The sequence below is a fragment of the Pholcus phalangioides genome, unplaced genomic scaffold (genome assembly GCF_987345545.1).
Source record: "Pholcus phalangioides strain wild (caught in Gottingen) unplaced genomic scaffold, Ppha-v1.0 ptg000008l_1, whole genome shotgun sequence".
Taxonomy (NCBI): domain Eukaryota; kingdom Metazoa; phylum Arthropoda; class Arachnida; order Araneae; family Pholcidae; genus Pholcus; species Pholcus phalangioides.
Genome location: NW_028301601.1, coordinates 38,562,693 through 38,590,668, shown reverse-complemented (window position 1 = coordinate 38,590,668; position 27,976 = coordinate 38,562,693). Strand labels below are relative to the sequence as shown.

General features: G+C 37.0%; 1 protein-coding gene across 1 annotated transcript; it reads left to right on the top strand.

The window, feature by feature from the left end:
• Positions 1–1,877: 1,877 nt before the first annotated feature.
• LOC149084261 (phosphatidylinositol transfer protein alpha isoform-like) lies at positions 1,878–27,976 on the top strand. The gene is made up of 11 exons (XM_089234626.1): positions 1,878–2,074; positions 7,625–7,655; positions 8,922–9,085; positions 9,728–9,819; positions 10,927–10,934; positions 13,848–13,925; positions 14,592–14,672; positions 16,527–16,604; positions 23,907–24,002; positions 24,337–24,459; positions 27,475–27,976. Exons 1-11 carry the CDS (start codon positions 2,058–2,060, stop codon positions 27,520–27,522), a joined length of 816 nt encoding a protein of 271 aa, XP_089090752.1. The 5' UTR covers positions 1,878–2,057; the 3' UTR covers positions 27,523–27,976.

Genomic DNA, 27,976 nt, shown 5'->3' with positions numbered 1-27,976 from the left:
TTCTGTACAAAATCAAGAATCGTCTCTGTTTTTGTGTCTCTTCTTATATGATGATTACGTATGTACCAAATATCTTTATGTGCTTTGCGCAAATATTCTTTCTGCGCGCGCTCTATTTGTACGATGCTTACATCTGACTCATGAAAAACCATGCCGGTGCCGCATAAAGCAGAGTAGGTCTTAAAGATAGTTTGTAGAGTATGATTTTATTTTTATTTGATATCGATATATTATTCTGTATTATTCTATTCATTTTTTGTGCTGATATCATGAATCTTCTCACTGTCTCGTCACATTGTGGTTTGAGTGAAAGTTTACGATCAAGGATAACGCCGAGATATTTCACCCTTTGCACAGGAGCAATTCTAATGCCATTAACACCTCCAATGAGACAAAAGCTGGCATTTCATGTCTGTTTGAAATTCACATGAAAATAGTTTTGTCAGCATTTAACTTGACTCTGCTATTCAAACATCATCTTTCAATGTCCCTAATGCACATATAATAGTTGTGTTGAGCTGGGCCCAGAACGCTTCCTTGAGCAATAGATGCTCTACTACAAGATTCATTGAGAGACTGGTTATTTGTGGAGATGAAGATTACAAGGAACAAAATTCATCAATATATATATACGCTCCAAGGTTGAAACATTCTATCTGTTTCCATAGCAACGAGTGATGCGGTTCCCACGTAGCTTCCTCTTCACTGCAAAGTTAACCTGAAACGGACTATAGTGAGAACTTGTGGAAAATTTCTGGTGAAATTTCCCGAAATTCAACCAAGTTCAGATCTATGGACTTCAGCCATCAGTCTACCGAGTTGACAAAAACCTTTGAAAAAATCGAACTCTCACTCTTGAACAAATTTCGTCTTACTCTTCGGATTTCAAGGACTACCACTCTTCGGACCCACTCTACCGACTATGGAGAAAACTCAAAAGAAATAATTTCATCTGAAAAGAACTTCAGCGCCAGCACATCGGCGAAAAGAAAGCCGAGAAAGGACGCCAGCACTGACGCGGCTCCATTAACGAGTCCATCAAGAGCACGGATTCCTCAGCGGCAAGTCTGAACTCGACACAAGAAACGTTTGAACTAGTCAAATTCTGTATGGAAGACATTATGAAGATCAATTCAAAAAAAGATAAGAACTCTTTTTTCCAGAAGTTCCTTGAAAACGCCGGGAACATCTTGATTAAATGATGAAGCTCTCATAATGTCTTATTTATGCCAGAAAAACTTATTCATCGGAAATGCTCACCTGTTTCTTCATTTCCTTTCACCTCTTTTTTTACCTATAAAAAAAACCCTCTCTCAAAAAAATCTTTTAAAAATTGTGACAAAAATGAAAAAATAATAATAATAGTTAATATGTTCTTCTTATCTCTATCCCCTTCCAAACTTTGGTTATAAACGATTAACACGATCTCTAAAGTTTTACCATCTCCTCACTACCGTATCGATTACAGGTCCAACCAATGGGAAAGATCATGACTGTAGCCAATGACATGCGAGCCAATGGCGTAGCTGAAGAAAAGTCGCCTTTTCGAGCTTTCTTGACAGCTGAAAGAACTATTTATTAATAATTAGGGTGACCAAACGTCCTGTATTTTCCGGGACAGTCCCGGTATTTCCTGTTTTTTTGGCCGTCCCGATTTTTTGGCAGAAGTGTCCCGATTTTTCCCGTATTTTACACGAAGCCTACTTGAATTTTTATTCTTTATTGAAGTCAAAGATTGACATTATTTTTCAACCCACGTACGGCCCCTAAAAGCACGGGAGTAAAACTTTCATTCTGGTCTGGATCTGGTAGCAGCTTGTAGTTGGGGGGGGGGGGGGGGGAGAGGATGGATGTCTCTTGTAAAGTGGGTAGGATTGGATCTGGCAACGGCGAGGGAGTGCTGCTTGTGCCACTCCTCCTTCGCCCCCATGCGGAAAAGTTTCGGGCTCCTGATTGTGTTTGTGCGTCCGTGTGAATTGTTGTGTGCGTGTAATATCATCATCACTTAACGTGTATAATAATCATTAGCGTTATTGCTGTGGTCGTCCCTCGCAAAAATGATCATCAAAGAATAGTGAGTAATCAGTTGCATTCATCTCGAATGGTGGGTACGGATTTGTCCGATCTGACCGCGCCAGGAGGTGACAAGTTTGTTGTCTAATCGTCCATCCCATCTAGTTTGGACAATTGCGCCCTTGTCTCGCCCCCCCCTTTTTTTTCTATTTTTGTGCATGATGATAACATACATGGGGATTAGGATAACGTGCCCCCCCCCCATTTGGGTTGGGTGCCCTAAATTAGTGATCGATTTGATGTTTTGGATATGATCTATTTTGATGATTCATCTAATTATTCATGCGGGTAGGAGGAATCACCATTTCACATAAATGTGGCAGTTATTGTTAATGATGTGGGGGGTTGACAATTTGTTCTCACACTGTTTCCACTGTAGGCCAATAAATTTGGCCCATCTTTCCCCTTTTTTTCGGTCATTTTCTCCCATTTCGGGGGGAGGGAAAACCAGCCCCCATGAGAACTGACTTGTATGGGAGAAATAAGTTTATCCCATAATATACAGAACGATTCGATAAACCTAAAATGGTCATTCCTCCCAAAACATTTCACTGGATCCAGGTCTGCTCACAAGCAGGGCTGTCTTTGAGCAGGGCCACAATTAGGGGAGAACAGGCGGGTCTCTTGCGCTGGACCAGAGGGGTTGCAAATTTCATTCTGAAACCTCTCTTTCAACATTACTAGGGGGCGTCAAAATGTGCGCTTGCCCCGGGGACCAAGCGTCTAGTTGCAGCCCTGCTCAAGAGCTCCATGGGTCCCTGGGCCAAATTTCAATTATATCTCATTTTTGGGAGGTCCCTTTTCATTTCAGGTCCCAAGCCCATGCGTTAAGATAGCACTGCTCACTAGCATATATTCATCCACCATTCTGACCAACAGTCATGGGCTTCCCCCTCCACATCCTGCAGCAGGGCCCCCAGGCCAGAGTTTTCACTGGCCCCCCCACAGTGGTGAATCTTTTGTGTAAAAAAACATCAATCATCTGGACTGGAGCCTTGTCAACCCTACCCTCATGGGGGGCGAACAATGCTAACAGCTGTGATTTGACGATATGTGTATCAGTGCATTTTTCCATCCAGTAAATTTATGATATAGAGTTAAAAAGATAACCATATTTTTTATGGTCAGTGTATTATATTTTATCATGTGTTTCATATTTTATCACACACACATATAGTCTTCAGTTTTTATAATGGAACAGCTGTTGTATGGTCTGCCACTTGGAGATTTTTGGCAACTTTTTTGGTGCCAAACATGTGGGACTAAAAGTTGCCAAGACTGTCAGACATTACAGATGCCGAAAAAAAAAATTGCAGCATGAAAAAACAGCAACAAGTAAAAATAATAACAGTAACAATAATAACTTTAAAAAATAAATACTCTTGATTTCTGGGTTCATAAATAAATACTCTCTATATATACAAACAAAACAAATATCAAGGAAACATTTATTTCTAGATATTATGCCGAGACTCGAACCCAGGCCCTTTTGCATACCGGCAAGCATGCTACCATCTACACCACTGGAGACACGACCCCGCCTTCCTTATTTTACGCACTGTTGTGTGAGGCACAGTCGAGTCCCAGTGAAGACAAGATGACTTTTCTTTCTGAGTTCATCTCGGCATAATATCCAGAAAATATATGTTTCCTTGATATCTTGGGCTGAGAAAAAGGCATCTATCTGTCTATAAACCGTCCCACCTGGGGCTCAGTAGACAACTGAGTCCCAGAGAGGCCACTAATGTCTCTACTTCAGCGCCTCGCACAACAGTGCGTGAAATAAGGAAGGCAGGGTCGTGTCTCCAGTGGTGTAGATGGTAGCATGCTTGCCCGGTATGCAAGAGGGCCTGGGTTCGAGTACCGGCAGAGACAAGATGATTTTTCTTTCCAGCATAATATCCAGAAAATAAATGTTTCCTTGATATCTTGGGCTGAGAAAAAGTCACCTATCTCTCTATAAAACAAACATAGCTGGAAAGCCTATAATCATCTATACTCTGTTCGTTCTAACTTGGTTCCTGATGTAAATAAACCGCTTTACCAATTTTTGATATCATTCCACATCCTTTATCTCTATTGGTTGTAATTTTACCTACCCCTTCATGACGTGTTCCAAACATGTGCATTTTTTCCTCAAACATGATATTGTAAATTTGTTATGAAGAATTTTCCAGGAAAAAATTTTTTGACTGTTCTTCAAATTTTGTTGAAATAAAAACTGTTAATAACACTGATTGAAATAGAAAGAGGTATATATCTCCCAAAAAAAAAATTTGATAAGGTATTCTGTCGTTATGGCACACTCTTCGAAAAATATTTTTTTCCCGTCTTCCAGATAACTTTGAAATAATATGGAATAAATATTTTTTTAAAAATTATGAGGTATTTTATGATATGTGTGAGGGGCAAACGGTCCCAAAGGACTATATTTTTGGGGGTGTAAGAAAGGTGAAATGTTCTTCAACCAATCATTTTGGGCATCGCACACGTGCTTTTATTTACATCAGGACCCAAGTTAGAATGAACAGAGATTAGACAGATATTAGAACCCCAGATATTTTGTCATCTTCCCATTTTATATCCCTAATTATCTCCAAAAATACATTGAAAATATAAATTTTTTTTCTTCGCAAGACAGCCTGAACAAAAAAAAGCCAATTTGAAATCTCCCTGCCTGTTATATTTGGGAAGCAAGGCCTTGACGTGTTGCTAGGCACTGTAAATAGATTAGCAGCAACTTGCTGCAAGTGAACCACGACCCATACCTGACTTCTGGGTTCTACAACTCCTAACTCCTAAATGTGCATTCCCAAACAAAACCATCGAAAAAAAGATTTCTGGACTACTCTCATGACACGGTTGCATTTACTACAAAGCATTTCTGACTTAATGAGCCCAGTTTCCTTCAAGAATTCTAAGAAAAAGAGCTTATTTCGCCACAGGTAAGACAAATAAAAAACGATGTTGCCCACTCCCTCTGTCCCCAAGGTTGCCCTACCATTAGAAAATGTAAGATCGGGGTCCTTCGAAATGTACTGATATTTCATCACCACACTAAACACAGAAGGCATGAGAATGGCTAAATGAAAAACACAATGGATAAAAAAATAATTATAAGAGAACGGTACAGCGATGATCAGTTGAAAGACGAATATAATAATCCAAGTGAAGCGACAAGAGAAGAAAGGAAACCAAGAGACATGCTGAAAATGGAATAACAGCTGCATCAAATTTTTGAGAAATGCTGTGAAGAAAAGAAAAAAACCTGTTTTGCAAAGTGAGCTCCATCTAAAATTAAAAATTTTGGAATGTCAAAAATTCTCGAAGACACTGCAATCCATAACCCCATTTTCGACTTATCGCAGGAAAAAAGTCGCCAAACTCGTGGTAGACCATGTTGCATCTGTTCCCAAATTTATCCCGTTCCCAACTCAGAGCTTTCTTCAGAAATGCCAAACTTTAGTAGCTCTTAGCACGAGCCTTGTTCTTCAAAATGGACCACATGCTGTGATCTGTCAGGGAATATGGTCCCCATTCAGCAGATGAAAATGAGCCTTGCACCACTGGCTGGATACTTTTTGTTTTGTGCGCTGGCACTGCATCTTATTGGAATGTCCAAATGTCTTTTCCAAAAAGTTCCAAAGTTTTTTGGCACCATGGAAACACAACAGATTGCAAAATATTTTTCTCTGGTAAACATGTTGATCTTTTTCCCCACAAAAACAAGAGGTGTCTCTCTCTATTGAAACAAACTCCAAGCCTAATGAATTCAGGGTTTTGACATCATTGAACATCATTGTTTTGATTGCGCTCTTGCTCAATTGTGAAGAGCTTTTCATCTGTGAAAAAAATGTTTTCCCATCAATTAGCAGCAGACCAGTATCTTTTTAGCCATACGCACTTGTTTTCATCAGTAAGTTGTTGACACTTTCGAGCTTGGTAAGCCAGTTCTTGTTTTGCTATCAAATCTACAGATTCTCAGTTACTGCCAGTCTCACGGGCAATCTTTTTCATTGAGACTTTTGCATTCTGAGTGACACTTTTTTTATGAGCTGGCAGTTTCTAGTTTTGTTGATAGTGCTTTTTCTTCCTCAACTTGGATGGTCACCTTCGTGACCTGGCTCCTTAAACCACTGATTGCCCTTGAGACAAGTGAATGGACAATACCAACAGATTTTGCAATGCACAATTTCATTTGCATTTCTTATACAAAGCAATGATTGTGATACTGTTATTTGGCTGATGGTGTCATTAAACTTACTGGGAAAACCCTTATAAGTAGGTTTCTAATAAAACAGTTGCCCCCAATTACACAGAAACAGCTGCATTCTAATGCCATTACTTGATGATACACCATAGGCGGCAGAAAGGATTGAATAGCTTGCGAACAAATGAGAATATGTGTCTCTTCACTTATCACTGGGATCCCGTTAGAAATTTTAAAGGGGGGGGGGTCAGTGAGGTTAAATGACAGCAATTAACTCTTTATTTTCAAACTATTGCTTAGGCCTACTGAACAGGGTTGAAGCTATGATCGAATTTTTCGCATAATGTGAAAGAAGTAGCCACTTTTGCAAAAATGTGTACAGGAAATACAAAATGAGTAGACATTGATCATTAGCATTTTGGTAAAGTTTTTTTCCCCATTTTCTCTTAAGGAATTTTTTATCTATCTCAAACCCTGCCACTGAACATTATTCTGGAAAATGGTCTGTGGGTCCAATGGAACCACGGGATTACAAATATTGAAGAAAATTTTAATATTAATTTGTGGTGCCACGGCTCATTTAAGTGGTGTGAAACTGCACTACGGGTCACTTGAGGGATCTGTAAATGTATCTGGCCCGTGTGAGTGCTCTGAAAGTAAGCTGCAGGTTACTCACATGATCTGAAAATATGTTGCAGCTCCCTTTAATGACCTGTAAATGTGCCGCTTCATTAATTTTTACTAAGTTAGGTTTGAGGGCGCAGGCCACATCAGAGGACTTCGAGGGCCACAGATTGATCATATATGGTCTATTGGAAGGGGCTCCCATGTAAGTACAGGCAAAATATAATTGAAAGGATGATGAGGCTTTGACGGATCTTGTATTTTTTAAATACATTTCACACCACTTATATTTACCATAAAACTAATACTAGGAGACATCCCCGCCACCACCTCTGAAAGTTGTTTTTCATTGTTTTTAGGACAATCTGAGTTTTCAGTAATCCGAATCCCCCATTTACCCAAAGGTTTCATTTACCTTGGATTATCGAGACTCTACTGTTAATATTAAAATTGTGTAATACATCTAAACCAGACCTGTTAATTTTTATGTTAATGTCGAGGACATCGTACCCTGTTGAGAGACGATTTGGCTGCATTCCCACTCCAAAAAGAAATTGAAGTGTGGTAAGTTATTCTTTTGGTAGATAAATGAAATCTGCTCCAGTCACATGTTTGTAAATGCAGGTTGTAAGTTTAAATAACTGTTTAAATTGTTACAACAATTATGTTTTTAAAATGAATGGAATTTCACATCAGTTTTTCATCTTGTTATTCCAGCCGAGTCATTCTTCCTGTAACAGTTGAAGAGGTCAGTGCACATATTTTTTTACAAATTAATGTGAACCCCAAAGCAGAATGTGCTGAAATCTGGGACAAACTTCGTAGAACAATTACAGCTACTGCAGAACAATTTGGAAGAATTTTAAGAAAAAGTGCAAAAAACACATGTATGAGGATTTTTACCGCAGAACATTTCCAGTCAGCCGATGGCTTGTCGCATAACAGTGCTAAACATTCTGCTTTGGGGAATGTAAATAAATAGAATTGATATCATATTCTTGCATCAGAAGGCAGGAATTTGCATCTGCAGTTTCACATAGCTACACACGTTTCAAATATTCAGATGTAGTTGGAAAATTGAAGATTCAATTCCAATATATTCATTTGCCAAGTTGACAAATAAATATTTGAGTTCCTTCGTGTGACATTGAGGTCATAATTGTAGTAATAATAATAATAGTAAAAGTCTGTTATAATAACTGCTCACAATCATGAGGAAAATTGTCCCCATAACAGACTTTTTGTTATAAGCAAGTTTCTATATTGTGCTTTTTCAGGTTATGAAATTGTAGAAAAATGCTACTTTATCTGTATTGAAATGTCTTTTAGATCATTTCACTTTAATATTAACCAGGGTTCGTACAATTCAGGAAAACCTGGAATTGTTAAGGAAAAACACCACTTATTATTTTACTAACAGAACTTCAACAAGCCATTGGCTGAGTGGCAATGTTGCTCTGCAGTAAAAATCCTTGTAATAGTGTTTTCCACTTTTCTTAAAATTCTTCCAGATTGTGCTCCAGTACCACTGATTGTTTTGTGATGTAAGTTGCAGATTCTGGCATATTCTGCTTTGGGAGCTTCCAAGTTTTCAACTGAAACTGAATATTTTTTGTATGTTTAACATTAGCTATTTGGCAATCACTTACAAATCACTCGTTATAAAGCAGGATTCTTGTTATAAGACTTGTACTTAGAGAATGATTTTAACTACAGTGACTCTTGTACCACTATTTAACCATACGTGTATCCTGTACACATTCTTCTGGGGAATTTCTGACTACTGGCCTGCTCATTAAAAAACGTTTTTAATATTAATGGTTTCTAGAGTAAGAGGGAGGGGTGAAAAAATAATTGTTCTTAGTAATGAGATACATGTATTGTGAAAGGAAAGAGAGATATAGTAGGCCAAAAGTAAAATTTTGTAACATTGTTAGTGTTAGTTGTATTGATAATTGGAAAGTTTTTATTTTTGTAAACACAATTTTTTATTTAATGCATGCCTTTTTTACAGTATCAAGTGGGGCAGCTTTATTCTGTAGCAGAGGCCAGTAAAAATGAAACGGGAGGTGGCGAAGGCATAGAGGTTCTGAAAAATGAACCTTTTGAGAATGTACCATTGCTAGGAGGCAAATTCAGCAAAGGCCAGTACACGTACAAGATCTACCACTTAGCCAGGTATGTGCCCAAAAGATTCTGTTTTTAGCCTTGGTAGGGTTTTTCACATTATTTTCTTTTGTTCCGTGTAAGGTCTGCAATGCAAATGAAATATTTGGGGAGGGGGATTGTCAGACCAATACTAAATAAAAACCTGTAAATTAACCCTTATAGCAGCAATCCTAAGTTATCTCATCTAACTTGATCTACTTTTTTTTGCGAATCCTGAAATATCGCGAGTTCTTATTTCGGCAACCCCGAGTCCAGATACTGTATATGTATGCTTTCTCCTGATAACATGTCCCCCCCCCCCTCCTTATTTGTCAATCAACTGCCAGTGAGCAGAGTCGGCTTTTGTTCAAAGTCTGATAACAGAAGAGGGAGAAAGGGTGTTTTTTCTTTCCTTTGAGATACTTATGCAATTAAGCATAAATAACAGGAAATTATATATATATATATATATATATATGTTTTTCCCCCTCGTCCTTGTTTTCTTATTATTTTGTGTTGGGGGACACATTTATCAGCTCACACGATCAAAAAATATCCTTGGTGTACGAACTTATGTTTAACTTTTTACATGCATCAAAATTTTAAAAAAAGCAAGAGATTAAAAAATTTTTTAAAAATATGATAGATATAATGAGTGTTTTTCTACTGTAGTAAAGTTCCAGCCTTCATCCGCCTACTTGCTCCAAAAGGTTCATTGGAGATACACGAAGAAGCATGGAATGCCTATCCATATTGCAAGACAGGTTCGTTTGTTACCCTTTTTTAATTTTTGGGGAAAGTTTCTTTTAACTTTTGTTGTGCGATTTTATTTGTATCTGTGCACATTCTTTGTTCCAGACAAGCCTACCTGGCTTTCAAAATGTATTTCTAGTGCTACATACAATATTCACCGCTAATGTGAGATTGTAATATACTTGTATTTGATTTAAATTCATAATCAAAGATGAACAGCTGTAACTGATTTTGTAAATTTGTGGTATTTTTGCTACGTTATTAATATTGTTACATTGCATAGGCGGAGATAGACTACTTGGAAGTCTGGGGGGGGGCACGATGATGATGTCGATTCATATATGCATATTTACATTAGGTCAGTCAACTTCACCTTTGGGGGTGAGGGGTCAATACCCCCCACGTCCCCCCCCCCATGTCCGCCCATGTTACATTGTACAACGAGTGTCATGGAATATTGTGGTGTGAATATGCTCAGAGTAACATTGCTTAGTACAAAATTATACCCCCATATTAAAATTATTTATTTTGCATTATAAAATGATTATTTTGTTCTTTCATCACATGAAGCCAGTTAAAGACTATTCAGCATCTTCCTCGGGGAAAGTGCTGACATTTCCTGAAGGCCAGAGATCTCATGAATTTGTAAAGCTTTTAAATAAGCTTGATATACTTTTTCGATTATTTTCACTGGCATACGTGTGAATTTTGGAATCTCGAAAGAGCTACTATACATACTTGCCAACTACTGCAGAATGTCTGTAGTTTCTATGGATTTCTACCATAAAATACGGAACTACTGCAAATCATGAAAAACCATGAAAACCTGTTTTTTTTTAGAAACTTTTGTTCAAGGATTTCTTTGAATTCCCTCTCCTCTCGATTTTATATTTTTGCGGCGATGGACATTGCCACTACAGAGAGGCTTGATTCCAAGGTTGGCATGTATGCGCTATAACAAAAACTCTCAAAACCCCCAATGTAAAATCGTTATGTATTTATAAAGATAATATGTGATATATGAGAAAAAATATATTTATGCATGCCATATTCAAGTACTCATTTTTTATCTTTCTTTTTTTTTCCCCCTTCATGTTATGCCATGGATTATGTAACAGTCATAACAGTAAGTTTGTTTCTTTAAAACTATTAGAAAATAATAAACTAACTTTTGATGTTACCTTTTGCCAACATGCTCTTTATTATTTTTTCTCTCTCTTTTGTGGTAAAACAAAGTTTTGGAAGATTTTTTTCCCTTCCAAAATATTTTTTAAACAGTGTTAATAAAAAAAACAAAAAAATTAGAATGTCATTTACAGGGCTCCCACTCATCCTACTTTTATCCTACTTTCTGGTTTTTGTCCTGTTTTACCCAATCCTATCTACAAAATTTGTGTAATAGGTTTTAATTGAGCAGAGAATCATTGATATATTGCCCAATAGTACAAATTTTGTAGATTGCAATTAATAATACTGCCAAAGCAGAAATTATATAATTTTCAAGATTATTTGGGGGAGGGGTGTATGTGGACCATTTGGTTTATTAATTTTTCATTTGCTTAGTTTGAGGGTTCAATAAGTGCAGTAGTCATTAAAAATTTCTGTCTGGATGGAAAAAATGATTTTGTATTTACTTTTCATGGTCTTGAACAGTAACAAGCAATCATCATTCAAAATTATGGTGCATATTTTGTGTATGCGTAAAACAACAGTTTACATATAAAGCAGTTGGACTCATAGGCCTATTTTAGGTTTGGTGATTCTGATGCTACCCAATAGCATTCCATTGTCTTCTGTATTTTTAGGGCATGAAGAGGCAAATGTATACAATATTCAGCAAAGAGCTAGAAATGAAAGTGCATCATTTTTCAAAAATTATTACACTGTTATTGAACAGTAAAATGTAAACAAAGCCCTTAAAAAAAAGGATGGCAATGCAATTGACTTATTTACATTGGAACTTGTAATTTACATATTTTGCACACTGTGCTTTTGAAAATGGTCTCGAAGGAGCGTCATTCTTAAAAATCTTACATGCTTTTATAATTTGCTGTACATTGTCTAAGAGAGTTGACAGGTTGGACTGTAAAAGACTCCAAAAAAAAGTAATTTATAATTTCAGGAGAGCAGAACAGAATTTTCTGTGATTGCTAGTACACTGTTGGCCGAAACTTGTTTTTGTAACCAGGTCATTTCTGTCATTTTGCTTTGATTTCAGTCAATCTTATAGGAAGGATACTTAAATAGTGCTATAAAAAAAATTAATGGGAAAAAACACTTTTAAATAAATAAGTTTTTTTTTGTTGTGCTATGATTACTCTATGTTGTCTAAGGAAGGTACCCTCCCCCATCCTACTTTTTAGTCTTACCTTTTTTGAGTGGGAGGCCTGCATTTATTGAATTTCCTTCAGTCTTTATATAAAGTAAATGATTTGCAGAGTAGGTTTTTTCTTTAATTTATTTCATTTACCATAATTTTTTCCATATATTTCACAGATTATATGAGAGAAAAACTTTAAATTTCATACACTACTGTAAATTTTTTAAAATCAGTCTTTAATTCATTAAAATTAAAATTAGCTTTTTTTTTCCTTAGAGGACAGAAAAAAAATTTAATATGTTTAAAAATAATTCTTTCAAAGATGCACGTAGAAGAAAACATTTCTAAGAAAACGCAACCAAACCACACTAACCTTCTTTAGAAAAACCATAGTTGGTGAATGAAATTAGCATATGTGGTTATAATTAAAACTTAAATTTATACTTCTGATTCTCCTGGAGTCATCGATATGTCTTACACCATTGTCAGTTGCAGAATTATATTTTTTCTTGAAATAGTTGAATCTGCTTGTGCAGATTCTAGACAGAAAATTATGGGCAGGGTTTTTTTTAGTTAAATTTAATATTGGAATGCACATAACAAAGTGTAGTTTGAATTATATATTTCTCTCAATGACTCATAAAATGTTAATCATTACTTTCTTCCCTAAAAGAAAAAAAAATCCACTATTAATTTATTAGCTAGCTTATTGAGAAAGAAGGGATTTGTCGAAGTCTCTTTTTTTTAAAAAAAAAAAGGTCTCAATCCCTGGTGGAAGAAGCTAAGAAACTCTTTCATTGTCGCAAGTATCAGAGCGGAACTGCAGCTTTTGGAAAATATATCATTAGTGTCTAGGTCTGGGGTCTTCAATACAATGCCTCAAAGCTCAGCAAGCCAACAAAGAGCTCTCTGACATAATATATTTAATTCAGCGGCTGTGGGCTTAATTAAAATTGTCAATGTGACCCTTGAGATGGGAAGCGAGATATGTCCGGTCCTTCAATATCAATGTGTCCCAAGCTTTGTCCAAAGGTTTAAAATGCCTGGTCTAGATAATTAACATTATCATGGTTATAATATTTTTCTTCAAGCCAGGATGCACTGTTTAAACTTGGTACAAATTCACCATTGCTTCAAATGTTTTTTTGGTTTCAACGTATAAGTTCTCAAAATGATATTCAATATTCACTTACTGGAAGGGGAAATACTGTTTTTCCCCAAAACTTTTTCTTTGAGCTACTTCATGTGTTAACTGAGTTAGCGCTTGACAAATCACAAAAATATTCTAGGCATCAATAAAAGATTTTAGGCACCAAAAAATTTTTACCCAGAAAAAAAAGTCCAAAATAATGCTTCTTTTGACTTTTTCAGGGTATAATGACCCTCTTTCATGTTGGCAGATATGCTGCTATAAATTCCAAACATTGTACTGCTCTCAGCCTGAAATTTAGTAACTGCACAAAGAAAGTTTTAGACAGCAATACCAATTTTTTAGTAGTCACCATGGTGTTCTAGTACTTGGGATTTGTCCAGCCCTGAACTGGGTAATGCAAATGCAGGATGTGTAGTACCTCTTCTCATGATTTACAGATTGAATATAATTTTCTTCTTTCTAATTTGTTTTGTTGGTGACCTTCAAGGTAATTTGTTTTATCAAAATATTCTTATGTGCATGAAAACGTTTTTTTCACTCACTTATTTGTTTGTTTTATTCTATAGAATCCTGACTATATGAAAAACAACTTTTTTATAAGTATTGAAACTATGCATTGTCCAGACAGGGGTGAACAGTTTAATGTGAGTACATTTTGTTTGTTCTGCAATGTTTCATACACTTGGTATTTGCTTATTTTATTTGTTAAATATAAAAATGATGTATAATGTAACCAAAATAATCATTCACTTCTGAGAGAAATGGGCGTGGTAGCCTAGGTCGATAAAATACTCGCCTTAAGCACCAAAGGATGCTTAGAGGTGTCGCGAGTTCGATACCCGGTTCGTCCTTGTCAGAAAACTTTCCTGACACAGGGGTATAACAGAAACGATGCCATCAGGTAGTCTCGACTCCCATCGAGGGATTAGCGCACCAACCTCTCGATGAGTATTAAAAACAAACCTGCCGTTCAGAATCGGCAATAAATTGTAGGTCCCGGTCTAATTAGCCCTCGTGTGCAGAAAATGACTGTGGTGCAACAAAAATTATCAAATGATCTGAGAGAAATAAAAAATAATAATTTATGCTTTTTTAACTGCTTCTGTTGTCTATTAGCAAATTAATTAATCATAGAATACTTCAACATTAGTACAACTTTCCAAGACCATAAAGCTGCTGCCACCAGCTTGCAGTAGAAAAACGGCAACTACTTTCTATATGTTTATCAAAATGAGTATTCAAATTTGGAATTTGTTTTTTCTAATTGTGCAAATATTTGAATGCAAAGTAAGTAGCCATTTATCTTTTAGGCTCATGAATTGCCCATGGAAAAGCTAAAACATCGGGATGTGGTTTATATTGATATTGCAAATGACCCGGTTGAAAGCAGGGTGAGTATCTTTCATTTGATTTTTTTTTTGCCAAGATTCTTTGGAATTTTAATATTTTTCATGATTATTTTTTTAACATGAATCACGCACAGAATTATTATGTGCTGTTTCTTGCCTTATTTCTTTTTGCTATTCAAAATATATCAGAAGTAGCTCTGCTTGTTTACTGATAAATTATTTCATACAGTGGAACCCCAATTTTATGTTTTTATAAGACTACCAGAAGGAAAAAACATCCAGAATAAAAAACAAACTCAGGGTTTAGAGGGAAGAAAATTTTGCATGGCAAAAAATTCAAATTCATAGTAGTGTATATGTGACAAATTTAATTTAAAATTGTTACCTCCCAACAATAGCACTTGTTTTCTAGGAACAGAATGCATAACATTGAATTAAATTTGGGTTAACCTCCAAACAACAATTTCCGAATAACAGTCACTTTTGGGAATTAAAATGAAAGAAAAAATAATAATCACATTAGCCCTAATAAGAAAATTAAATTAAATAATAAGAAAATTAGCCCTAAAGATTGGGCCCTTTAAACAAAAATAACTACTGGTACTTTTCTACATCAATGGTTTCCAAAATGTGGTCCTCAGACCCTGGAGGTTTTTTCAAGTAATGCTAACGGGTGCACTAGGCACATTTCAGAAAGAACAAAGCAGAATTTGGCAAGTGGCTATGTCATAGTGCAAAGAGTCCTTGTTCCCCATGCTGTTTGATGAAAGGTGTCTGGGTAAGCACTAATTGAAGATATTGCCCTAGATTAAAACAAAAATAGCTGATTGCATTGGAGGATGAATCTGATCTAAAGAATATGTGTCCCAGGATACAAGGATTATAGGTGTAGCTGTACGCATTTTTCTTCATGAAATTTTTGAATGAAATTAAAAATAGATAAAACCACAAATAAAGTTCATGAAAAACTTGTGCATCTTCAGTGTAAAATAAGTGGCATGTGCTACAAAATGGCTTCTTCTAATTAATGTTAGCATGAGTTACAATTCTACAAGCAATGAAAAAAATTTAATATATGTTTCTCTCAGAAATGCTGAACAATGGTAACTCCCAATAATGGCCACATTTGCTCAGTCCTGTTAGTGGCCATTGTTGGTCAGCCAAAAGCTCTGAATGATAAAATATTCAAGTTTGATTTAATACCTATAATTTAACTTAAAAAATCTTTGAAAAATGTTTTCTTTTTCTAGTTTAGGTTTTACATCATGTGGGAGAGGGTGTTTTGTTGTATGGATTGAGCAACTTTTTTCAGCCTTGAAGAGCTTAAAGAAAAAGAATTCAATTTCTGTACAAATCTTACTGCTCTAATTAATCTAATTAACAGCCCTACTGACTTCATGCATTTAATAAAATGCTGTGATTCCCAGATTTTTTACCTTCATCGCACAACTACTAGATTTCAAGGCAGACTGTATCTGAAATAGCTGCAACACTGTAGTTAGGAATCTTTTTTTTTTCCTACTTTTAATAAATATTTATTCATTTAAGCACTTTTTATTTCCTTCAAATTCTCCAAAGTTTTCATACCGTAATTCTCTATTGATGACCTGCAGGCTATGTTAGAGTGATGATTTTTTTAATGCTCTGTAGACAATGCAATGATAATGACTATGCTAATGATACATTCCAAAGCAGGATGAAGAATTTCAATCCAAGCATACTATCTAATTTTTGCTCATTCTTCGTAACTGTCTCTAGAACAAGTTTGAGAGGAATGCTACATTTACTATCAGTTTTCGTACACGTCCATCCTTGTCTAAAAGAGTTGCTGGAAATGCTACAAAAAAATCCAGTGATTTTTTTTAAATAATTAAAATATGATTTTTGTTGTTCTAGGATTATAAAGAGTCAGAAGATCCAACAAAGATAAAATCTGAAAAAACTGGTAGAGGCCCTCTGGTAGGAACCTGGCAGGTAAGTCAAGAGTTTTCCCATGATGAATGTTTTCCATAAAAAATGTTTAGCATTCATATGCTTCACCAACAAAGTATGAAATTCTGCATTCCATAGAAAGCCTGGGTTGAGGCAGAGCTTGAAATGCTGATTTTAGAATATGTATTAATTAAAACTATACACAATTATTATCCTCACACATGTTAATATGCAGACATCGCAGCGCTCCTATTTTTCCTACTTTCGCCGCAATCGTTCTTTTTTACCCAAATTCTCTCCTACTATTCCTATTTTATTCCTCCCTTCTTTTGTTTACAGCCAATATCTCACTACAAAAATTCAGCCCAAACCACAAAATGGCACTGCTTTCCCTCCCTTTTTGATGTGTTTTATTCACATCACTCGCTACTGAAAAAGAAGAGAAAAAATAAAATTTTCAGTTCCACTGAAGTAGGGGGACGACAACAAGCATATCTTTTCGCCCCTGCAACTTAGTCTAAGTGCTAAAAACTGTCCAGTGGGGAAAGCGAATCTGTTTCTGAGATTGGTTGCCGTTAATTAGAAGGCCAAAAAAGCGGGGGGGGGGGGGACAGGCTCACAAGAAATATTCCATGAGAGAAAAAAAGTTTTTAGGTTTTTAAGTATAGGTTTCTCTTCCGGGATCCCGTAACAATCGTTCATCCCAAAAGTCGGGTCTTCCTAGGAGTAGGGTTTTTGCACCGCGTGAACCAAACTGCATCATTTCGCTTCGGCAGAAATGTGTTGCATAATCACGCTACGCATTTGTGTTTTGCAAGCATGGCACATCAGCTCAGGACGGCTATATATTATATGACCCTGGCGTCAGCTACTCTGTCATCTGCATGCTCCGGTTTGAAGGGAAGGGAAAGAGAACACAAAAAATGAAGAGAAGATCGGTGAAACACGCGGCACACAACGCATTTAACTCCTCCAGAAGCAGTCCGCCAATCACGCCCTACGTAAAGCACTGTCATGAGCCATATTGCGCTCTGTAGGAAAACAGTCGTACTGCTTTTCTTATTGGTGAGTGGACGGAGTGTCGCGCTGGGTGATTCACGTTGCGCGTGGCACAGAAAACCTGCTCCTAGGAAAGCCCGACTTAGGGCGGTATTCACCGACATGGTTTAAACATTAGTCATAATTTTTTGATGAGAGATCGACGCAGATTGGTTAAATTCAGGTTTTTAACCAATCTATATTGATCTCTTATCCAAAAGTTGTGACTACAGTTTAAACCATGTCTGTGAATACGGCCCTTAATGGGATAGATCTTGTCTGGTTTTACAGGAGAGGGTGGGGAGAGACGAGCCGATTAGCCTCTAGCTGAACCCAGTTTTTTTTAACCTTCAGAAAATAACTTTCGGGTGTCTTTATGTTTGGGGTCATTCAAGTATTACGTCAGCATCGGTGGGGGTTCCGATTTGCTGACTTTTGATGGGGGGGGGGTTGGATACGCTTACGTCATCAACCACCCTTTAGAAAAATATGAAATATTCTTAATGGCATCTTACTCGTTGTGCCAAAAAAGCGAGTAAAACTTTTCACTAGTTTGTGGGCACCTGAACTAGCATTCTCCCTACAGAGCCACTTTAGGGATTTCTAAATACTTAGCGGATCTAAGGGATCTGAAAATGTGTCAGGAGCTGCTTAAGTGCTTTGAACCTGTGCCGCGCCTCATACAAGTGATCCGTGATTATGCCGCGGATCACTCAAGTAAACTGGGAATGTGCCGCGGATAATTTGAGTGATGTAGAACCGCACTGGTGGCTGCACCAATGCTCTAAAACTGTGTCACATGTTATTCAAGGGATCTCTAAATGTGCCACAGATCACTTAAATGGTCTGGAATTGTGCCCCGGGTCACTTCAGTGATCCTTGAATGCGCCGCTTGGTTCATTTTTACAAAATTAGGTTTGAGAGGGACAGGCTGCAACAGAACCCCCAGGGCCACATTTGATCCGCACAGGCCAAGTGGTTACCTATGTGGCTTACAGGTATCACTCAAGTGGCTTGTGGCGCATTCCCAGATTATTTGAGTGACCCGCGACGCATTTACAGATCACACTTATAACCTGTGGCGCTGTTCTAGATAATTTAATTAAGTGACCCGCGACACGTTTTCAAATTAATGAAGTAGCCCCGCACACTTCAAAAGGTTGAATTAAGTTGAAATGTACTGCGAGTCATTCAGATGGTCTGAAAGTGTGCCGCGGGCCATTTGAGTCATCTGGAAATGTGCCGCAAGTCACTTGTATGATCTGAAAGTTCGCAGCGGGAAACACTTGAGTGGCCTGGTAAAGTGTCAAGAGTGTCACCAAAATAATCTATAAGAAATCATTGAACCACTTAGTGTTAATGTATCGCAGAGGTGATCTGTGTGCTGTGAGCCACTCATGTGCCAAATGTGCCTCCAGTCACTTACAGTAATCTGCAACTGAACTACATGCCACTTCAGTGAACTGGGGGTTTGCTGCAGGCCGCTCAAGTGATTTGGAAATATGCTTGGGGTCACTTAGCTGATCTGGATATATGCTGTTGGCAGCTTGAATGATCTGCAAATGTGCCGCAAGCCACTGAAGTAATCTGGAAATGTGTCCCACTTAAATGATTTGATGATCGTTGGTTTTGGCCACTCGTGTGGTTTTGTTATTCGTCCTGGGCCACATGAGATGACTCCGAGGGTCATGGGTTAGCATGTTTGTTTTAAGGCATACTAAGTTCGTGCATATGCTATTGCCGATATGTTCATTACATATGCGGGCCATTCTAATCATTGTATCCTTCGGATGTAATGTAACTCCAGGAGTTGTTACATCAAGGGTGTTCAGCATTCAGTAGAGTGTGGGTTATTTCATTGATTTTGAAATGTGTCGCGGATCACTTAAGCTGACCTGTAAATATGTCTGGGTGAATTGAGTACTCTGGAACTGTGCCGCGGTGATCAGTAAATTTTCCGCGGGTCACCTAAATGGTCTGGGAATGTGCCGCAGCACACTGAAAGAATGTGGAACTGTGGCGCAGGTTATTGAGTGATCTTTAGAAGTTTCATGGGTCAATTGAGTGTTCCGGAACTGTGCCACGGTGATGCTGCAAAATATTTAATGATCAGGAAACGTCCCGTGGGGTCTCACTTGAATGACATGTAAATATGCCATGGGTCACTTGAATGATATGTAAATGTACCTGGGGTCACTTGGAGTGGTCTGGAACTCTGCCGTGAGTCACTTAAGTGTTGATAAACAGTGTCGCAGATCACTCAAGTGATCTAGGAATGTGCCACAGCTCACTTATGTGAAGTGGAACAGCAGCTCGGGTAACTTGAGTAATCTGGAGCTGTGCCGTGGTGATCCGTAAATGTGATGCGAGCCACTTGAATGACCTGAAACTGCCGCAGGGCCTCTTGAACGATCTGGAAGTGTATCGCTTAGTTCATTTTTACAAAATTAGGTTTGAAAATGTGGGCCACAACAGATAACTCTGGGACCACATTTGGCCCATGGGCAATGGGTTAAGTATGCTACATTTCTATGCCACCTAGACAGATTTTCTTTCTTCGAAAAGCAAGGGGGGGGGGAATGGATCAAAAGATCATTAAGTGGACTTTTCAAGTAACAGTAGAAATTTTATTAATTTCTTTTTAGTTCTGCCATTTGCATTGTTTTTGATCCCACATTCTGTGGAAATGAAAGATATTTAAATTTGTTAGGGGAAGAGAGAGAGAGAGAGAGAGAGAGAGAGAGAGAGAGAGAGTGTGTGTGTGTGATTGAGTTTCTTGAAATATCAATAAATAATACTATAATTAAAATATATAAGGTGTGAATCTCAATGGCACAACATTTTTAAATGCCACGATAATTTGGGAATTCCATTTTTTCCTTCCTATTTTTTGACGGTGGTGTTCCTATTTTTCCTACTTTTTTTTTCAAATTTTCACTTCTAGGACTGAATATGCTCAAAGTTACATATTCTGGATATATATATATCATGTTTTGTTTGGAATAACAGACATACTTCTGAAGCCCACTATATGTACAGCTTTTTGATCTTAAAGCAATGGAAGGGTCGGGAGAAATGCTTTCAATTCAAAAACATCGAAATGAATATTTTTGCGGTTTTGTATAGCTCGGTACCATCTCTTTCAACCTCATAAAACACCAGAGGCAAAAATGCTTTCAGTCCACTATAATAAAGGAAAAAAAGATATGGCATAAGGGGGAAACAATGATTTCAGTCACAGCACGTAGATGGAAAAACACTCCAGAGTCCAGCACATGCGCAGTAAAAACGAATTTGCAACATGTGCAGAAAGCGATATTTGAATGTGTGTGTTGGTGTGCTCATGTGAGTTCATGCTTATGAATGTGAGGTTAGTTCATATATAAATGTATCATATATTGAGTATAGACTTATGTCGTGTCCTAAACAAACGTCCTTTGTTGAGATTCCAGAGAAATGGATTGAAGTTATAAGAAATGGTCTTGTAAAACCATCTCCTTTCATAGTGACTGATTGTAAACAAGAAATTTTTAAAGTTTGGAGAGATTTTTTTAAAGCCCATGTGCCATAAAAAATGTCCACTACCTACAAGTCCAATCAAATACCTTCGTGTAGATAGTTCTACACCACTTTTAGTGTGCCACTGTTCCAGTTTTTTGGTAGTTACACCAGCCATGAAGTTACTGTTAAAAACGAGCAAAAAAGGAGAAAGAACCATCAACGAGAGAAAGACATGCCTATCGAAGAATTGGAAGTTTTGTATGAAGCGCTAATCCCAATCTCTCATGCGAAATACAATGACCTGCAATCTTTAACAAGATTTCTCATCAATCCTGAAGCTAAGAGCTTTTTACAACAACTTAATGTGGGATGGGCGTGAGAGCGATAAGCAGCATGATGACGTATACTTGAAGTATATAAATGACAACGAGAGGGAGAAAGAAGAGACTAAAGATGATACACATTTTTTTCACTGGATATTTTTCTGCACTAACCACCAATAATTTCTTATCTACTTTTAATTTTATTCCTCATACCATGATAAAATATCATAATTATTAAAATTTTATACAGTGTGTGTGTGTGTGTGAATCCTGCTCAAACTACATGTTCATGGAGCGTGAAACCAAGAAAAAAAAATTTTCATATACTAGGGTGACTATTAAAGTTTCCGAATTTGTAAAAATGACGATGATCAGAATTTTTTTTGTCACTAAATAAAAGTACATATTTTTAATGTCTAAAGCAGCCAAGAGATGGCACTTGCATGCTGCTTTTTTTTATAGCTTTGAAAAGCTGTTCTTTTGTCTTCCTGTTACCTTCCGCGTAACACTATGGAGGTTTCAAGAGACATTATCAGTCATGATTTATTATGATTTCAAAAGTGGACTTACATATATATATATATATATAAGCAACAAGAAAGTCTAGAAAGGCTTCAAAAGGCTTTTCTTCTTTTTTCTCCTTTTCGTACAACTGTTTATGAATGGTTTGCAGAATTTACACGTGACCAAACATCCCTAAAAGACTAACAACGTACTGGGCGTCCATCGACTGCAATTACTGATAATAACGTCGACCTAGTGGAATTGCTAGTCAAAATGGATCCGCGGGTGACTTATAAAGAAATTGAAGCAAAACTTGGCATTCATTCGCCACAAATTTCGGTAATATTACATCAGCATTTAGAGCTGAAAAAACTGCTGCTGTTGGATACCTCACAATCTTTCTGAGGTTCAAAAAGGAATAAGATTGGAATGGTGCCAAGAAATGGTCTGTCAATTTGAGAATGGCAAAAGTCGATGTGTTCATGACATTGTAACAGGTGACAAAAGCTGGATATACCAATATGATCCAGAAACAAAATGCTAGTCCTCAGTTTGGGTGTTTCCAAATAATCTGTCAGTTAAAGTGAAAAGAATTAGGGGGTGTTGGGTGGAAAATGTTGGCTTGGCCAGTTTCTTTTTCCCCATCGGGCCATGGTTGTACTGGAAAATCAAAAAACTGTCAATGCAAACTGGTAGGTATACGACAGTATGCCTGCTTAAAGTCTTTGAAGTGTTAAAAGAAAGAAGACTGAAGTCAGGCTTATACTGGGATTCTTACTTCGTCACAACAACACACTGCAATTACAACAATGGAATTTTTTAAAAGTACAGGTGTTCAGTTGGTCAATCATCCACCCTACAGCCCAGACCTTGCTCCCTGTGACTTTTTCCTATTCCCTGAAGTGAAAGAAAAATTACGCTGACATCGTTTGAACCCTCCTGAAGATGCTGTCACATGCTACCAAGAACAGTTGAGTGATATTCCAAAAGAAACATGGCGTCAGTGTTTCTATGACTGGTTTAGGAGGATGCAACTCTATTGAATGTGGAGGTGAATACTTCGAAAAGATGTAGTACTTCCCGGAAACTAATAGTAACCTACATACTATCATTTTCTTATTTGCATTTTAAAAATAGTTTGATTTGAGTTTTACATAGCATGTACCATGATATAAAATTTTAAAAAAAGTTTCTAGCATTGTGATTAAACCAGATTTTTAAAGAAAAACGTTGTTATTCATCCCCGTATGAATGAAAATATCCTGAAATTTTTTTTTATGGACTGAAACCATTTCTCTCCCCCCCCCCCCGACCCTTCGATTGCTGTGATCTTTATTCGAAATTGGGGGTTAGTGTGCTGGGATTTTGGCTTTTTACATTAAGTAATTACTGAGCCAACTTCTTAACTGCAGAGAATATTTATTTCTGCACTCATCACTCCTCATTGGTGCGTATAAAAAATTGGTGAAAATATTGTATTTTCATGCCCACAGCAAACTAGCTCAAGTAACTGTGCATGTGTGACTTGACCCATTTGCATCACACCTCATATATCCTGTGCACTCAACTTACTTTTGATTGCATCAGCATTCGCAGATAACGAAACTTGTTTTTTCATACCAGTAAAATACCGGCTTTAGCAAAGGAAAGGGCAAAGCTACAGTATCTAAACTTACTTGCCCAGTTGAATTATAACCTCCTTCTTTTCTTTGCTTTCAGAAACAATTGCAGATTGGTTCTGGAATTGTTTTTGGTATCATTTCATCCTTGGTACGAGCGAATTCTGCTTCCAGTGATAAGGAACGGTATAAGTTAGTGGAATATTCCACTTGTGGATGTGAATAAATTAATCAGATTTGCTGTTCCTTTTTTTGTTAAGTGGTCAAATGGTCTTTACTTTTCAAATGTGTATTTTTTTCCTGAATGCATGTAATTATTTTGATCATATAAAGCTGTGATAACTTTATATATTTTTTAGAAATCTACAGAACCTATTATGTGTGCCTATAAGCTAGTAACTGTTGAATTCAAGTGGTTTGGATTGCAGAACCGAGTAGAAGCTTTTATCCAAAAAGTAAGTAATATTAATACAATGATTCCCTCATTTAAAAAAGAATAACATTCCAAAGGAAACTATTTTTTCAACATTATCAAGTATCAAAACTTTTTTTTTTGTTCAAAAAATTGGTCTTACTTTTAAGTCGGATCTCAACACATTTCAGACAGTTTTTTTAAAGAAAAGCTCACACTGTTACTTATGAGTATAAAAACATGAGTTAACTCATGACTGATGAATAATATGTTAAAGGAATAGTTTCTTGGCAGCTCTTGATTAAGTATTATTTCAGTATTTAACACTTAGCTTTTGTTTTGCATTTTAATTTTTGCCCTTCTCTTCTTTTTTATAGACAGAACGGAGGATTTTCCTAAATTTCCATAGACAGTTATTTTGTTGGTTGGACAGATGGCATGGTTTAACTATGAAAGACATTAGAGATATTGAAGATAAAACAAAACGGGAGCTTGATGAAGTATTACACTCTTTTGTATTGCCTGTGTTGCATATGTCGAATTATTTTAATTTGTTAATTAAAAAATATGTTAATTAAAAAATACATATTATGTTTACCAAACAAAATATATATATATATATATATGTATAATATTTAATTCTACTGAAGTATAAAATCTCAATCATTGACCTGTATCAGTGTTTACCAAAATGGGTGAACCTGAAGGTTGCTATAGTTACAAGTACTGTATGGAATCCTGTGCATTTAAGCAACCATGTTTCTCTCAAAATGACAATTTACATATTTTAAAATACATGAACGAAATAAAAAATTTACCCATCTCGCTGGGCATTTTGCCTGTTTTGGCCTTGTATTTGCATTGAATATCAATTTTAGGTCTATTGAGAAATATTTTCAATGGACAAAAATAAAATGGCCATTGTGGTGGTCGAGTGGTCATAGTGACAGAAGAACCCGTATTTGAATCCCATGGTTGCCACAGTGGTTATTGGCTGTAATCTCCCCAATAAGTCTTGCCACAGAGAGCAACAGGCTTACAACAGTACAATTACTCAATCATTAAACTTCACTCATAGTTAGAAAATTTGATGGTAGATGGCAGCATTACACAGAAATGAACTTCATGCTAGATTCACAACACTTACATGCAAATTCCTGCATGTACCAATTCATTACAAATTCCATAGAGGAATGTATGAGGTGCATGTACAGTTACAGTGCTTGTAGTAAACAAAATGTGTTCAGGTAACCCTTTATCAAAAAGAGAAAAAAATACTATTAAATAATATATATATTTTAATGTGCAAATAGTATATATTGTCGGATAATCAGCATGAGTTCAAGAAGGAGAAGTCATGTGTGACTAACCTCCTTTGCTTCCATGATCACGTGGCTAGTAACTAAGGCTTTGGGTCGACAGGCAAAAATGTAGATGTTGTTTATCTTGATTTCCAGAAGGCATGCGATTGGGTGCAACATGGTAAACTCTTGAGGCGTTTACGCGGGATTGGGGGCAACACTTGTGGAATTAAATAGAATCGTGCTTAAGAGATAGGTCACAACCAGTGGCGGCTTGAGCTTATGTGCCACCCCTAAAGGTGACCCTGTGGGGAAGCAGTGCTGTCTTAACGCATGGTCCCACTTGGGGCCCTCAGAGAAAGATCTGGTTGAAATTTATGAAAATTTGTCGGGTCTGGCCTCAAAAAAATCACTTGCCCGGGGCCCATGATACTCTTAAGACGGCCCTGATAGGGCTTCAGTGAAAGGGAACTTGCGATAAACCTGATTTTTTTTTTTCAGAATACAGCAGCACATCGTTGTTTACCATGCAAAATGTGCGTGACCATACATCCCGCTTTTGAAGTATTTGAAGTTTTTTTTCCCCCCCAGAATTACTTTACCATTCTTAATAATACCAGTAAACTTAATCCTTGAAACAGCACTTATTTTTGTGAGCCATCATCACTTATCCTGTTAAGATGATTTATAACCAGCTTATTTTTATCAAGAAATTTTTTTCAAATGTGTTTCTGATATTCCAGGAACCGGACAAGTGGAGAAGTCGAATTTTTTCTTTGCTTCCATTTGACTATTGTGGAACAAATTCTGGGTGAAAGCATGCCCCCATTCTAGACCAGGGTCCCTAGGCTGGTATCTTATGCGGGCTCTCTTAGTCAGACTTCTCATGAGACGTCTATAGTTGATATTTAAAGCTTGAAAAAGCCAGAAATATCATGAGAATTGTCCTGGGCCCTGTCAGCCCAGCCCTTGTGGGGCCCATAGACGAGGGAACCAAAATGCACACTCACCCCTTGTGATTTATCACAAGGAGTGGTGTTTGGCCATGCGATCCACTGCAGCCGCATGGGGTACCACTCAAGAGGGGTACTAAATCCGAGATGAATGGGTAAAAAATGTTCCATTGACCGAAAAAAATCAAAGAAAATGTTTTCTGTCGGCTCTGAAGAGGCGCAAAATCCAAAATGAAAGACAAAATTTTTTTTTTGTTAGAAATTGTTTGGGTAAATTTTTAGGGAGGGCCATGGCCTCCAGCTTTGGGCTTGGGACTAAATGCTTATAATTTTTCTTTTTTTCACTTTATAAATTAACTAGAAGGGGCCCCCCATGGAAAATGTGGCTTGGGTCCCACGAAAGATTCCAGCCTAGGGACCCTGACGCAGGATGTAGAGACTAAGGGGGAGGGCAATAGGCAGGAGGTTCAAAAAATAAATCCCACACATGTAACAGATTTTGTCTCGAGCCACCTCGATAGCTTACATTCTTGTTTCTGGTATTACAGTCAGAGGTCCTGTCACGCACTACGGAAACAATTCAAAAATTCGGATGGGTGATTTTTAATCATCCCTCCTTATAGTCCTGATCTCGCCCCCAGTGACTACCATCTCTTCCAACATCTCAAAAACTGGCTTGCATCTATACGTTTTGAGGAAAGTGGGGAATTGAAAACCTCTGTGCAAAACTGGCTGAAATCCCAGGTGGTGGAATCTTATTGAAAAGGTTTGAAGAAGCTTGTTTCACGATATCAAAAGTGTTTGGAACGACAGGGTGATTATGTAGAAAAATAAAGTAATGTAAATTTTTGAAACCATTAATAAATTTATCATTTTTTAATTGTTTTCATTTCATTACTGACTGCCCTCTTAATTATGATCAGTGCCTCTCGTATATTGTTTGTAATTGTATTTTTAATTGGGTTGCTGTGTTTTTAAATATCTGGCATCCATATTTGTTATGGCCATCTTTTTCTCAGCCACCTCGTTTGGCGTTTTGTGGCATTGTATTTGTATAGTTGGCCATACTTAGGGGAGTGATGAGAGTCTCTTGCTATAGATGTCTTTACCGATTGCAGAATCGTCTTATCTCGTTCAAATAGTCTGTTATCAATCTAGTAAAGAGAATTACAAGCATACAAGAAATGAGAGCATACAAGTTTCATGGATAATATACCTTGTTATATGATATGCTGATTTTTCTAATCCTTTTTTCTAATAGCAACGCAACAAGGGCCATGTACGAGGAACACAAGGAGGAGAAGAATGACTCAGGATAATTTTAAAGATGATGAAGCATATCTATTCCAAGCCACCATACTCAAAATTCCATTCTTCGAGTGAACCTCACATGAAGTTTTTGTCGGCTGTATATCATCAGATACGTTTTGTTGAAATAGTTGGTTTTGTTTTGTCATTATGTGAAAATTACTGTTGTTACTACTGCCAGTTATTGGATGGGGCTCTAGAAGTTGTAGTAAATGTTGTACATGCAGTTTGGGGTTACCTGTCAGTCATCGAAAATACTTCCTCGCCCATAATTTATAATCCAGTAACAGTGTCGTCTTCGAATGCTCTTGTTTTTTTTCAACTTGAGTGTTATTGATTATCTTTAAACTTCAGTAGTAGTACGAGAAACTACATGCTTAGAATATACCAAAGTTCTTCAGTAGAGATGTTTTATTTTTAATAATTTTTAGGGTAACAATGCAAGGTTCGAATTC

Coding starts and splice junctions, on each gene's coding strand:
- LOC149084261 (XM_089234626.1), top strand. Junction 13,926..14,591: donor ACAGGGGTGAACAGTTTAAT/GTGAGTACATTT, acceptor TTTATCTTTTAG/GCTCATGAATTGCCCATGGA. Junction 24,460..27,474: donor CAAAACGGGAGCTTGATGAA/GTATTACACTCT, acceptor TTTTTCTAATAG/CAACGCAACAAGGGCCATGT.